This window comes from Pristiophorus japonicus, chromosome 10 (genome assembly GCF_044704955.1).
Source record: "Pristiophorus japonicus isolate sPriJap1 chromosome 10, sPriJap1.hap1, whole genome shotgun sequence".
NCBI lineage: Eukaryota > Metazoa > Chordata > Chondrichthyes > Pristiophoridae > Pristiophorus > Pristiophorus japonicus.
Window position 1 is genome coordinate 132050523 of NC_091986.1, and position 15130 is coordinate 132065652.

Genomic DNA, 15130 nt, shown 5'->3' on the forward strand with positions numbered 1-15130 from the left:
CCTGCCAAGCTAGTTTAAAGCCCTCCCAACCGCACTATCAAAACCACCCGAGAGAACATTGGTCCCGACTCTGTTGAGGTGTAACCTGTCTGACTTGTACAGGTCCTACCTACTCCAGAAGCGGTCCCAATTGTTCAGGAAACTAAAGCCCTCCCTCCTACACCAATGCCTCAGCCATGTATTTATCTGACTAGCCTTGCTATTTCTACCCTCACTAGTATGTGGCACTGGCAGTAATCCCGAGATTACCACCTTTGAGGTCCTGTCTTTCAATCTTACTTCTAGCTCCCTGAACTCAGCTTTCAGGACCTCACCCCTCCTTCTACTTATGTCATTGGTACCAATGTGGACCACAACCACTGGCTGTTCCACTTCCCTCCCCAGAATGCCCTGCAGTTGCTCAGTGATATCATTGACCCTTGCACCAGGGAGGCAACACACCATCTTGATGTCACTTTTGCTGCCGCAGAAGCACCTATTTGCTCCCCTAACTATTGAATCTCCTATCACTATAGCCCTTCCCGTCTTCTTCCTCTCCCCCTGTGCAGCTGAGCCACCCACGGTGCTGTGGACTTGGCCCTGGCTGCACTCCCCAGAGACATCACCCCCTCGCCAGTAGTCAGAATAGAGTACCGGTTGGAGAGCGGGATAGCCTCGGGGGATTCCTGCACTACCTGCCTTGCCATACTCTTGTGTGCGATGGTCGCCCATTCCCTATCCTCCTGTACCCTTTTAATCTGTGGGGTGACCAACGCCTGAAACGAGCTATCCACGTACCTCTCGTTCTCTCGGATGCTCCTCAGTGCCTCCAGTCCTCGCTTAAGCTCTGAGACTCGAAACCGGTGTAGGGCAATGTACCCCCCCCAAAACTAGCCTCAGGACATTTGGCTTAGGGAAGGGAAAATCAGCAAGTGTTTCCACTTCTGATTGCTATCCAGTAAAGCCCATTGGAAATGTGTCTCTGTGGATGGTGGGTGAGGGCAGGATTGGGATGAGCTGCCTTTGCCATCATGAGTGCATAGCCTGCTGACATTCGCCATCAAGACTCTGACATAAAGGGTACAAGAGGGTAACCAGCACCAGGGGAACTGTAGTTCAACAGAGTCAGTGCTTCAAAGAGAGGAGGGAGTGTGGGGAGAAAATTGGTAAGGAATAGAAAACATGAACCAGTAAAAGAAATTAGTGACACATTATTACACTTTTGGCCACATTCTCCTTCAAACAGGTCACTTTACTTTACACTACTTTCTGCAATTCCTTAATGTAACTTGACTTTAGCCTCTGTGATTTTGTTGAGTTTTGAATGAAGAGAAGTCATAACGAAGATAGCCAGTAAAGCTAAGGCAGCTCCAAGTCTTGGCGGACCGCACACGCTGAACTCCTGAACAATCCCAGAAAGCAGAGGGGCAAGTATACGTGCAACAGCCGTCACTGATTGACCAGCTCCTATCAGCGTACCTCTAGTCTGCCTCCCACCTCGGCTCAGTTCCATGTCAGTGATGCACATGCGGCCAATAGTGGTTGAAAACCCCAAAACAGTTGAGCACAATACAACTACCTGTATGGATGTTGCAACAGAGTACATCGCCATCATGCAGCATGTGAGGATGCTTGAATGTAACAACAGTAGTAAGATTTTGTTGTTGTATAATCTGGTGACAGAGCCAGCTATAAAACCTGATAGAGCTCCAATTATTCCACCGTAACTGATGAGATATCCTATTAGTCTTGGTGTGACACTAAATCTTTCTTCAACGGCTAAAACAAAATTGCTGTAATACAGGAGGTTAGCTAGGGCCATCAGAAACCTTACCAGGAAGACATCCCACAGGTTAGAACAAACCAGTCCTTTTATCTTTTGTCCCACTGACATACACTGATTCCAGAGAGGATTAGATGTTTTGGGTCTCACCACTCCATTGGTTGCTGTGACCAGCGGGTCAGTAATTCTATTCCTAATTTCTTCTTTCCATAAAGTAGTGCACTTGATCTCATAATTCATTTCTCTTAAGTGCAGTTCTTTTGTTGGAACGTATAACCATTTTTTATAAGGCAACCACCAGACAACGCCTATAACAGTAAAGTATAGTTAAATAGAAAATCTACACCACAGCAATGCAATACAATCTCTGATATTGGTATTTAAATACAACAACAATTTATATATCTATAGCACTCTTCACATGCAGCGAGATGGCCGAGAGCACAGTAGAGGGTGGTGGACAAGGAATAGACGTAGCAGGAGGAGCAGGTGAAGGCAGGCAATGTTTCAGAGGTTAAAGGAATGCAGTTTTGATAACAGATTGGTTGTAGAGGTGGAAGGTGGGCTTGAAGTCAAGTAGTACACAAAGGTTCTGCACCTTTGGGCTTTACTTGAGGTGGAGATTGATGGCGTCAAAGCAAGTGGTTGTGGGAGCCGAGGATGGCTCCAGTTTGTCAACATTTGGCTTGAGAATGTTATGGTTATCCAGACCCTAATTTTGAGTAGGTAGCGAGAAATAACTTTCTGGGGGTCGATGTAGGAGGCTGAGAGATAGAGTATTCATATAAAAAGATGTATTGATTGTTTGTTGGGTTCAAGTCTAGTATTTTCTTCTCTTTTAAGAATTCTTAGTGGCTACTATAAAACGGAAAGTGCATTCTGTTTGTTATCAACATTAGCAAATAATTTACCATTTTCAGTAATTCCAGACCGATTAGGAGCATAGTTTGCAGACGTGAAATACTATTCGCTGGGACATGGACCTGAATCAATACAAATAACAGAATGTACTGAACTCCTTCAAAAGTGAAAACATGTCCATAACCCGAGAGCCTTACTGTTTAGTAAGAACTTTTTTTTGCAGAGTTATGAATCATATTCGGTGAGCTAAAGAAAGAGGTCTACAGGTGTGGCCTACGAGACTGCAGGATTGATGGGCTTCACCTGAGATGGGGCCTAAGTCAATCCTGAAAGCACTAGCAAGGAGAAAAAAATGAAAGCGTTGCAGAATTAATAAAGAATTCTTTCACAGGGCTAGAATGAAAGGATATTCTGGGGGTTGTGTTAAGACAGATCCATTTGAAAAAAATTAATAGGTAGGGAAATGGTACAATTCTTCGTGTACATTACCGGCCACCAAAATAATGGGCCTGAAGTAGAGGGAGATTTGTAAGAAAGTTCAGTGAAATATGTAAGAATAACAGGGCAATAATACTGGATGATGATAATTATCCCCAAATAGATTGCATAAACAATAGGGCCGTAATAGTAGGAGACTTCAACTACCCTAATATTAACTAGGATAGAATTAATGTAAAGGAATAGAGGGCGCAGAATTCTTAAAATGCATTCAGGGGAAGTTTTTTTAGCCAGTACGTAACAGAGGGGGCCGTCTGGACTTAGTTTTAGGGAATGAAGCTGGGCAGGTGGAAGGGGTATCAGTGAGAGGGCATTTTGGTGGTAGTGATCATAATTCAGTTAGATTATAGTTATGGGAAAGAAAATAGACCAGGTGTAAAAGTTCCGATTCGGGAAAAGCTAATTTTACTGAGCTGAGATGTGAATTAGCAAAAGTGGACGGGAAACAACTACTTGAAGGTAAATCAGTTTCAGAGCAGTGGGAGGCAATTAAGGAGGAGATAGTGAGGGTCCAGAACAACCATAAAGGGGCGAGACTCCCAAATCTCGAGCCACCTGGATTTCAAGGAACATACAGGATCTTCTTTTTCTTTTCCATTATAAGTAGGTAACCTTTATCATTGTTGCCAAATTAAATTAAGTTAATCTAAGGGTTAAGTCATGGCAGGAAAGCTCGGACATGTGTCATGCTCCTCCTGTGCTATGTGGGAACTCAGGGACGCTTCCAGTGTCCCTGACGACTACATGTGCAGGAAGTGTATCCTGCTGCAGCTCCTGACAGACCGCATTGCGGCACTGGAGCTGCGCATGGATTCACTCTGGAGCATCCGCGATGCTGAGGATGTCGTGAATAGCACTGATGGTAGCAGGACAGGTAGATAAGGTGGTTTAGAAGGCATACAGGATACTTTCCTTTATTAGCTGAGGCATAGAATATGAACAGTTATGCTAGAAATGTATAAAACACTAATTAGGTCACAGCTAGAGTACTGCGTACAGTTCTGGTCACCACACTATAGGAAAGATCTGATTGTACAAGAGAGGATATGGAGGAAATTTACGAGGACATTGCCAGGACTGGAGAATTTTAGCTATGAGGAAAGATTGGATAGGCTGGGGTTTCTTTCTTTGGAACAAAGGAGGGGAGACTTAATTGAGGTGTATGCAATTATGAAGGGCCTAGATAGAGTGGATAGGAAACCCCTTAGCAGAGAGGTCAATAACGAGGGGCATAGATTTAAACTAATTGGTAGAAAGATTAGAGAGGAGTTGAGGAGAATATTTTTTGCCCAAAGAGTAGTAGGGATCTAGAACTCACTGTCGGAAAGGGTGGTAGAGATAGAAATCCTCCTCACATTTAAAATGTACTTGAATGTGCACTTGAAGCGCCGTAACCTACAAAGCTACGGACCAAGAGCTGGAAAATGAAATTAGGCTGGATAGCTCTTTCGACCGGTGCGGACACAATGGGCCAAAATGGCCTCCTTCTGTGCTGTAAATTTCTATGATTCTAAAGATAATGCATATGTTAAGCTGGACAACAACTTTTAGAATCCATTGAAGACGGCTTCTTGGATCAATATGTTTCTGGACCAGGAAAAAAGAAGCATTGCTGGAATTAGCTGAGAGAAATGAAGTGGGATGTGAGAGTAGGAGAACAATTGGGCATTACCAACCACACAAAATAAAACATTTGAAAAGTATAATGAGTTAAAGATAAGGGTGTTGGCCTGAGAAAAGAAAGTTCACTGAGATAAAAGGGAAAATGGCCCAAGTTATTTGGGCGGAAAGTAATAGCAAACAAGATGACAGATCAACAGTGGGACATTTTCAAATATATGAGATACAGTACAGGTACAAAATAAATATATTCCCACAAGGTGAAACAGGAATACAGACTTCCATGGATAAATGAGATTATAATTAAACTGAAACTTAAGAGATAAAATTAATTGGTAAAATTAGGGCTAAAAATGTCTTTTTAAATCATGAGGAATATAGAAAGTGCAATGGCACGATGAAAAGGAAGATTAGAAGGAATAAAAGGGAATAAGAAAAAATGGCTGCAAATAATGAGGAGTCTGGTGAGGGGTCATGAATTTAAAATTGTCACTAAAAGAATGAGAGAGCTGAGGAGAAGTTTCTTTATGCAGAGTGTTGTTGTAACATGTAAATTAATTAAGGTAAGCATAGATAAACATTTGAAGCAGAATAAATCACAGATGTATGGGGATGTAGCAGAAGCAGTGGGATTAGTTTAGATTATTTCAGACACGATGGACAAAATGGCCTCTTTATGTGCTGTATACATTTCTGGTTCTATTCACTTGTCTCCTTTACATGTTGAAAATTGCTTGGTGAGAATCTTAATTCTAAAGCGTATGAGACAGCCTGATTTATACAATATTCTGCAATCCTCATTAAATCACAATGCAGAGTAGCTGAACTCACTTTGAAGTAGCTACATTTAGACATTTGAAAATAGTTTGTCAACACCTTTACTTGTGCTTTGAAAAGTGGGATACGCAGTTTATCTCACTTAAAGTAAGACTTAACCGGCTCATGACATTGTCACTTGCAGGTTAGAATATCATCTTTAGTTATGGAATGTATCATCTTCAAGAAAATGCTGACAATTCAATAACATGTATGCATCAGAGCCACCTGGGACGCATAGTGCTCAGTTTATACAAGAATAAACAAACTTGCATTCAAAAAGCTGCTCAGTACATTGCATAGTGCTTTGCAGCCAATTCATTACTTTTCAAGGGTAGTCACTGTTGTTAGAAACATAGAAATTAGGTGCAGGAAGCAGGCCATTCGGCCCTTCAAGCCTGCACCGCCATTCAAAAAGATCATGGCTGATCATTCAACCTCAGTACCCCTTTCCTGCTTTCTCTCCATACCCCTTGATCCCTTTGGCCGTGAGGGCCATATCTAATTCCCTCTTAATTATATCTAATGAACTGGCCTCAACAACTCTCTGCGGTACGGAATTCCACAGGTTAACCACTCTCTAAGTGAAGAAGTTTCTCCTCATCTCAGTCCTAAATAGCTTACCCCTTATCCTTAGACTGTGACCCCTGGTTCTGGAACTCCCCAGCAATGGGGACATTCTTCCTGCCTCTTAACCTGTCCAATCCCGTCAGAATTTTATATGTTTCTATGAGATCCTCTCATTCTTCTAAACTCCAGTGGATACAAGCCCAGTTGATCCAGTCTTTCCTCATATGTCAGTCCTGCCATCCCGGGAATCAGTCTGGTGAACCTTCGCTGTACTCCCTCAATAGCAAGAAGGTCCTTCCTCAGATTAGGAGACCAAAACTCAACACAATATTCCATGTGTGGCCTCACCAAGGCTCTATACAACTGCAGTAAGACCTCCCTGCTCCTATACTCAAATCGCGAAGCTATGAAGGCCAACATGCCAATTTGCCTTCTTCACCGCCTGCTGTACCTGCATGCCAACCTTCAATGACAGATGTACCATGACACCCTGATCTCGTTGCATCTCCCCTTTTCCTAATCTGTCACCATTCAGATAATATTCTGTCTTCCTGTTTTTGCCACCAAAGTGGATAATCTCACATTTATCCACATTATACTGCATCTGCCATGCATTTGCCCACTCACCTAACCTGTCCAAGTCACCCTGCAGCCTCTTAGCATCCTCCTCACAGCTCACACCGCCACCCAGCTGAGTGTCATCTGGAAACTTGGAGATATTACATTCAATTCCTTCATCTAAAATCATTGATGTATATTGTAAATAGCTGGGGTCCCAGTGCTGAACCCTACGGCACCCCACTGGTCACTGCCTGCCATTCTGAAAAGGACCCGTTTATTCCGACTCTCTGCTTCCTGTCTGCCAACCAGTTCTCTATCCACGTCAATACATTACCCCCATACCATGTGCTTTAATTTTGCACACTGATCTCTTGTGTGGAACCTTGTCAAAAGCCTTTTGAAAGTCCAGATACACCACATCCACTGGTTCTCCCCTGTCCACTCTACTAGTTACATGCTCAAAAAATTCTCGAAGATTTGTCAAGCATGATTTCCCTTTCATAAATCCATGCGGACTTGGACCGATTCTGTCACTGCTTTACAAATGCGCTGCTATTTCATCTTTAATAATTGATTCCAACATTTTCCCCACCACCGATATCAGGCTAACTGGTCTATAATTCCGTGTTTTCTCTCTCACTTCTTTTTTTTAAAATGGTGTTACATTCGCTACCCTTCAATCCATAGGAACTGATCCAGAGTCAATAGAATGTTGGAAAATGATCACCAATGCATCCACTATTTCTAGGGCCACTTCCTTAAGTACTCTGGGATGCAGCCCATCAGGCCCTGGGATTTATCGGCCCTCAATCCCATCAATTTCCCGAACACAATTTCCAGACTAATAAGGATTTCCTTCAGTTCCTCCTTTTCGCTAGACCCTCGAACCCCTAGTATTTCCTTAATGAAGACAGATCCAAAGTATTTGTTCAATTGGTCTGCCATTTCTTTGTTCCCCATTATAAATTCACCTGAATATGACTGCAAGGGAGCTACGTTGGTCTTCACTAATCATTTTCTCTTCACATATCTATGGAAGCCTTTGCAGTCAGTTTTTATGTTCCCCTGCAAGCTTCCTCTCATACTCTAGTTTCCCCCTCCTAATTAGACCCTTTGTCCTCCTTACTGTGTTCCTAACACAGATGAGACTGCACATAGGGAGGTTAAAGTAACAGTGATCTCGGTATTTATTAAGACACTCCAGAGTGAGGAACAGGCATTAGGGGCCGGCTTATAGACAGTGCTCCCAAGGGATGCTGGGATCCCTGGTGGTGGAACATGGGAGTGCATGCTTTACAGATACACACCATCACTCCCCCCCCCCCAAAGTCAAAGTGAAAACTATTTACAAGGTGAGGCGGTCGGGAGCCTTTCTTTCCCTGGTGGACCGCCTCGGTACAAATGTTTGTTCTGGTGTGTTGGCTGTGCCCTCGCTGGGCTGGCGTGTTGTTGGCCCTGCAGGGCTGCTGGGTGAGCCTGGCCTGGCTGGGCTGTTGGGCGTGATGGGTTCAATTTCCTGGTCCGGGGTGGTGTCGTTGATCCTTTGGGTGTGTGTTGTGGGCTCGACAAAGGTAGTGTCTTCTGTGGGTTGTTCAGGGCAGTCTGTGACCCACAGCCTCGTTTGGTCCAGGTGCTTTCTGCAAATTTGTCCATTGTCTAGTTTGACTACAAACACTCTACTCCCTTCTTTAGCTATCATCGTGCCCGCAATCCACTTGGGACCATATCCATAGATAAGCACATACACAGGGTCATTCAGATCAATTTCCCATGACACATTGGCGTGACCATCGTTTACATTTTGTTGCTGCCGCCTGCTCTCGACCTGATCATGCAGGTTGGGGTGAACCAGCGAGAGTCTGGTTTTAAGTGTCTTTTCCATGAATATAGCTCAGACGGGGGCACCCCTGTGAGTGAGTGGGGTCTCGTGCGGTAGCTGAGCAGTACTCGGGACAGGCGGGTTTGGAATGAGCCTTCTGTGACTCATTTAAGGCTCTGTTTGATTGTTTGTACTGACCGCTCTGCCTGCCCATTGGAGGCTGGTTTAAACGGGGCCGAGGTGACATGATTGATCCCAGTGCAGGTCATGGATTCTTTAAATTCGGCACTGGTGAAACATGGCCCGTTGTCACTGACCAGTATGTCAGGCAGGCCTCAGGCTTTCAATGGTGGCGGTGGCAGTGCTTCCCAACATTATTTCACATTCAATCCATTTTGAAAAAGCATCCACCACCACCACCAGGAACATTTTACCGAGAACCAGGTCCACATAGTCGACATGGATCCTCGACCATGGTCTGGAGGGCCAGGACCACAAACTAAGTGGTGGCTCTCTGGGCACGTTGCTCAACTGAGCACACACGCTGCATAACTGAGCACACACGCTGCATTGCCATACTGAGTAGATACAGGGCCACCACACGTGGGATCTGGCTATCGCTTTCATCATTACTATACCTGGGTGTGTGCTGTGGAGATCCGAGATGAACGTCTCCCTGCCCTTTTTGGGCAGTACTACGCGGTTACCCCACAACAGGCAGTCTGCCAGAATGGACAGCTCGTCCTTTCGCCGCTGGAACAGCTTGATTAGCTCTTGCATTTCAATGGGGATCCTGGCCCAGCTCCCATGCAGTAAACAATTTTTTACTAGGGACAGCAGAGGACCTTGGCTGGTCGAATTCCTAATCTGGCGGTCCGTGACAGGTGATTTATCATTTTTAAATCCTTCCAAAACCATCAACAAGTCCGCAGGCTGCGCCACCATGAACAAGTTTGCAGGCTGTGCCATTTCCACCCCCGTGATGGGCAATGGTAGCCGACTGAGAGCATCCGCACAGTTCTCGGTGCCTGGCCTGTGCCGGATGGTACAGTTATACGCTGATAGCGCGAGTGCCCACCTTTGTATGTGGGCCAAGGCATTAGTATTTATCCCCTTGTTTTCAGCGAACAGGGGTATGAGGGGCTTATGATCGGTTTCCAGCTCAAATTTGAGGCCAAACAGGTACTGATGCATTTTCTTTACCCCGAACACACACGCTAATGCCTCTTTCTCAATCATGTTGTAGGCCCTCTCGGCCTTAGACAAGCTCCTGGAGGCATAGGCGACAGGTTGCAACTTCCCCGCAACGTTAGCTTGTTGTAATACACACCCGACTCCGTACGACGACGCATCACATACTAGCACAAGTCTTTTACACGGGTTATACAATACAAGCAGCTTGTTGGAGCATAAAATGTTTCTGGCTTTCTCAAAAGCAATTACTTAGTTTTTTCCCTATACCCAGTTCTCACCTTTGCGCAATAACACATGTAGGGGCTCTAAGAGGGTGCTTAACCCCAGTAGGAAGTTACCAAAATAGTTGAGGAGTCCCAGGAACGACCGCAGCTCCGTGACGTTCTGTGGCCTGGGCACGTTCCCGATAGCCTCTGTCTTGGTGTCTGTGGGCCGAATGCCGTCCGCCGCGATCTTTCTCCCCAAAAACTCCACTTCTGTTGCCATGAAGACGCATTTCGACCTCTTCCGCCGCAGCCCTACGCAATCCAGTCGCTGGAGGACCTCCTCCAGGTTTTGTAGGTGCTCGACGGTGTCCCGACTCGTGACCAATATGTCGTCCTGAAAAACCACTGTGCGTGGTACCGACTTGAGTAGGCTCTCCATGTTTCTCTGGAAGATTGCTGCAGCCGACCGAATTCCAAACGGGCATCTGTTTTAGATGAACAGTCCCTTGTGCGTGTTGATGCAGGTGAGGCCCTTCGAAGACTTCTCCAGCTCCTGTGTCATGTAGGCCGAAGCCAGGTTGAGCTTGGTGCACGTCTTGCCTTCTGCCAGCTTCGCAAATAGGTCGTCTGCCTTAGGTAGCGGGTATTGGTCCTGTAGTGAGAAACGATTAATAGTTACTTTATAATCGCCGCAAATCCTGACCGTGCCATCACTTTTGAGTACTGGAACAATCGGGCTGGCCCACTTGCTGAATTCCACTGGGGAGATGATGCCCTCATGTTGCAGCCTGTCCAGCTCGATTTCCACTCTTTCTCTCATCATGTGAGGTACCGCTCGTGCCTTGTGGTGAATGGGACATGCCTCTGGGACCAAGTGGATCCGCATCTTCGCCCCAGAAACGTTTCCAATGCATGGCTCAAAAAGGGAAGAAAATTTGTTAAGAAACTGGGTACATGAGGCCTCATCGACATGTGATAGCGCTCGGATGTCATCCCAGTTCCAGCGGATTTTGCCCAGCCAGCTCCTTCCAAGCAGTGTGGGGCCATTACCCAGGACAATCCAGAGTGCCAGTTCATGCACCGTGCCCTCGTAGGTGACCTTGACCATGGCACTGCCCAGGACAGTGATGAACTCTTTGGTGTACGTTCTCAGTTTCGTGTGGATGGGGCTCAGGGCTGGTCCGAATGCCTTGTTGCACCACAGTCTCTCAAACATCTTTTTACTCATGATGGATTGGCTAGTGCCAGTGTCCAGTTCCATGGCTACGGGTAAGCCATTCAATTTTACATTTAGCATTATAGGTGGATATTTCATCGAAAATGTGTGCACCCAGTGTACTTCAGCATCTGCCTCCTCTCTCTGAGGCTCAAAATTGCTTTGATTCACCATGAACCGATCTTCCTCTGCCACGTGGTGGTTAGCAGGTTTTGCAGAGCTTGCAGCTCGTCTGCAAGCTCGTTGGAGATGCCCCATTGTTCCACAGCTCTTGCAAACATACCCTTTGAAGCGGCATGAATAGGCTGAATGGAAGCCTCCACAATGCCAACAAGGTGTGAATTGCCTTGCATTCATCCTTTGTTGGGGACTCAGTCATCTGGGTCACCTGAGGCCTGCTGGCAGTTGCAGACTCGTAGTTTCTGCCCTGTACATTTCTGCTCACAAACACAGTTCCAGTTAATTTATGAACATTGCTAGCACTTGTGTGCTGAGAGATTTGTTTGGTGTTATCACTGGTGGACATAAACGCCTGTGCTATCGCAATGGCCTTACTGAGGGTCGGTGTCTCTACAGTCAAAAGTTTTCGTAGGATGGTCTCGTGGCCAATGCCCAGTACAAAAAAGTCTCTGAGCATCTGCTCCAGGTAGCCATCAAACTTACATTGTCCTGCAAGTCGCTTTAGCTTGGTAGTTCTTGACCTGCAGATCACTGGCATGTGTAGAACTGATACCTCGCCATCAGCACGCTCTCCCTCGGGTTAAGATGCTCCCAAACCAGTGTACATAGCTCTTCGTACGACTTATCTGTGGGTTTCACCGGAGCCAGGAGATTCTTCGTGAGGCTGTAGGTCGGTGCCCCACAAACCGTGAGGAGGACCGCTCTCCTTTTTGCAGTGCTTCCTTCTCCGTCTAGCTCGTTGGCTACAAAGTACTGGTCTAGTCATTCGACAAAGGCTTCCCAGTCCTCACCCTCCGAGAACTTCTCCAAGATGCCCACAGTTTGCTGCATCTTTGCGTTGTATTCGTATACTTGTCGCCAGTTATCATGTTCCTACACAGATCAGACTGCACACAGGGAGGTTAAAGTAACAGTGACCTCAGTCTTTATAAAGACACTCCAGAGTGAGGAGCCAGGCCTTAGGGGCCGGCTTATATACAGTGCTCGCAAGGGATGCTGAGATCCCTTGGGACTTCAGGGGATGCGCTCCCTGGCAGCGGAACATGGGAGTGCATGCTTTACAGATACACAACACTCCTCTGCTGAATTCTAAATTTCTCCCAGTCCTCAGGTTTGCTACTTTTTCTGGCCAATTTATATGCCTCTTCCTTGGATTTAACACTGTCCCTAATTTCCCTCATTAGCCACAGTTGAGCTACCTTTCCTGTTGTATTTTTACTCCAGACAGGGATGTACAATTGTTGAAGTTCATCCATGTAATCTATAAATGTCTGCCATTGCCTATCCACTGTTAACCCTTTAAGTATCATTTGCAAGTCTATCCTAGCCAATTCACGCCTCATACCGTCGAAGTTACCTTTCCTTAAGTTCAGGACCCTAGTCTCTGAATTAACACTGTCGCTCTCCATCTTAATAAAGAATTCTACCATATTATGGTCACTCTTCCCCAAGGGGCCTCGCACAACAAGATTGCTAATTAGTCCTCTCTCATTACACAACACCCAGTCTAGGATGACCAGCTCTCTAGTTGGTTCCTCGACATAGTGGTCTAGAAAGCCATCCCTAATACACTACAGGAAATCCTCCTCCACTGCATTGCTACCAGCTTGGTTAGCCCAATCTATATGTAGATTAAAGTCGCCCTTTATTGCACGCAACCCTAATTTCTTGTTTGATGCCATCCCCAACCTCACTACTACTGTTTGGTGGTCTGTACACAACTCCCACTAGTGTTTTCTGCCCTTTGGTATTCCGCAGCTCTACCCATACAGATTCCACATCATCTAAGCTAATGTCCTTTTTTACTATTGCGTTAATTTCCTCTTTAACCAGCAATGCTACCCCACCTCCTTTTCCTTTCTGTCTATCCTTTCTGAATGTTGAATACCCCTGGATGTTGAGTTCCCAGCCTTGGTCACCCTGGAGCCATGTCTCCGTAATCGCAATTATATCATAATCGTTAATAGCTGCCTGCGCAGTTAATTCATCCACCTTATTACGAATACTCCTCGCATTGAGGCACAGAGCCTTCAGGCTTGTCTTTTTAACTCTCTTTGTCCTTTTAGAATTTTGCTGTAATGTGGCCCATGCTTTTGTATGCCTTGGTGAAGATGTTGACGATGGCTTGGAGTACAATTATAAATGGGTGCAAGAACAGAGAGACCCGAGGGTGCTTGTGCACAAATCTTTGACGGTGGCAGGATAGATTAACAAAGCAGTTAATAAAGCACATGGGATCCTGGGCCTTATAAATAGAGGAGTAGAGTACAAAGGCCAGGAAGTTACGCTAAACATATATAAAACACTAGTTCAGCCCCAGCTGGGACATTGTGTCTGATTTTGGGCACCCCACTTTAGGAAGGACATGTCGGTTTTGGAGAGGGTACAGAAGAGATACGCTGGAATGGTTCGAGGGATGAGGGTAATATAGCTACGTGGATAGACTAGAGAAGCTGGGGTTGTTCTCCTTGGAGCAGAGAAGGGTAAGAGTTGTTTGATAGAGGTGTTTAAAATCATGAAGGATTTAGATAGAGTAAATAAAAAGAAATTGTTCCCAATGGTTGAAGGGTTGATAACGAGAGGGTACACATTTACGGTGATTGGCAAAAGAATCAGGCAATATGAGAAAAAACTTTTTTATGCAACGAGTGGTTAGGATTTAGAATACACTGCCTGATCGGGTGGTGGATACAGATTTAATAGTAACCTTCAAAAAATAAATTGGATAAATACTTGAAAGAGAAAAAAATTGCAGGGATATGGGGAAAGAGCAGGGGAGTGGGACAAACTGGATTGCTCTTCAGAAGAGCCGGCGCAGACTCAATGAGTTGAATTGCCTCCTTCTGTGCTGTACTATACTATGATTCTGTAGTTAAACTGATTTTAGTGGTGGTGGTTGAGGCATAAGTATTAACTAGGACACTGGAACAACTCATATGCTCCTCTTCAAATAGGGCCATTGGATCTTTAATGTTCACCTGAATAGGCAGATGCGGCCTCGGGTTAACATCTTATCTAAAAGGCAGCATCTCTGACTATGTAGAACTGTCACTTTCAGGGCACTGAAGTGTCAGCCTATGATTATGCACTCAAGTCGTGCAGTGTGGTTGGAACCCATGACTTTCCAACTCCCAGACAATATCTGACAGCAGGAAATGCCATGTTCTGATGGATGGGCCAGAATTTTGTCTCTAGCATCTCTAACATCTATAGTAGCTACACAAGTGATGTTCACTTCCCACATAAATGATGCAAGTCCTCTGGACAAACAGCATAAAGTTCCTACTTGATACACACCCAATATCGCAATGACATTCTCTCAGTCACTATCCCTTTTTGTGGAGGTTCACTTGGTTGAACCTGACTATTTGGGGGAAATGCTGTATGGGATCTTTCTGGCATGAACAACTGCATAGTAGATGAGGCAAAAAATGATATTTTAATTGGAAATATACTCAATTAATTTACCCATATTCTGCACAGAGTAAACATACCTGCATTTATAAAGAAAATGAAACAGCAAATGAAGGAAGTTGTGTAGAAACCCCCATCCAGCTCAACAAGATATCCACTAAGTACAGGTCCCAGGATGAATCCCACACTAGAAGCTGCACTAAACCTTCCCATCACTTGGGGGCGCTCATGCTCAGGAATCAGGTCTGACAGAAGAGCTTTCGAAATGGACTGAGTATGCTTAAAGATACCTGGAGGTAAACAAAAAATATACCAAGTAAAGAGGACACAAAGATTATTAAATAATACAAAGAGACAATTGTGTTTGACAATTTCAATTATACAACTATTTACGAGATGGAGATACAGGTTCA

At 45.1% G+C, this 15130-nt stretch overlaps 1 protein-coding gene across 1 annotated transcript in view; it reads right to left on the reverse strand.

The window, feature by feature from the left end:
- Positions 1-935: 935 nt before the first annotated feature.
- The window catches only part of mfsd9 (major facilitator superfamily domain containing 9), a 56030-nt gene continuing 41835 nt past the window's right edge, over positions 936-15130 (reverse strand). Inside the window, exons 5-6 of the mRNA XM_070892099.1 lie at positions 14798-15007; positions 936-2070 (exon numbers count right to left, since the gene is read on the reverse strand). Of these exons, the coding sequence (XP_070748200.1) occupies positions 1259-2070; positions 14798-15007 (1022 nt within the window). The 3' untranslated portion in view covers positions 936-1258. The remainder of the gene's footprint in view (positions 2071-14797; positions 15008-15130) is intronic.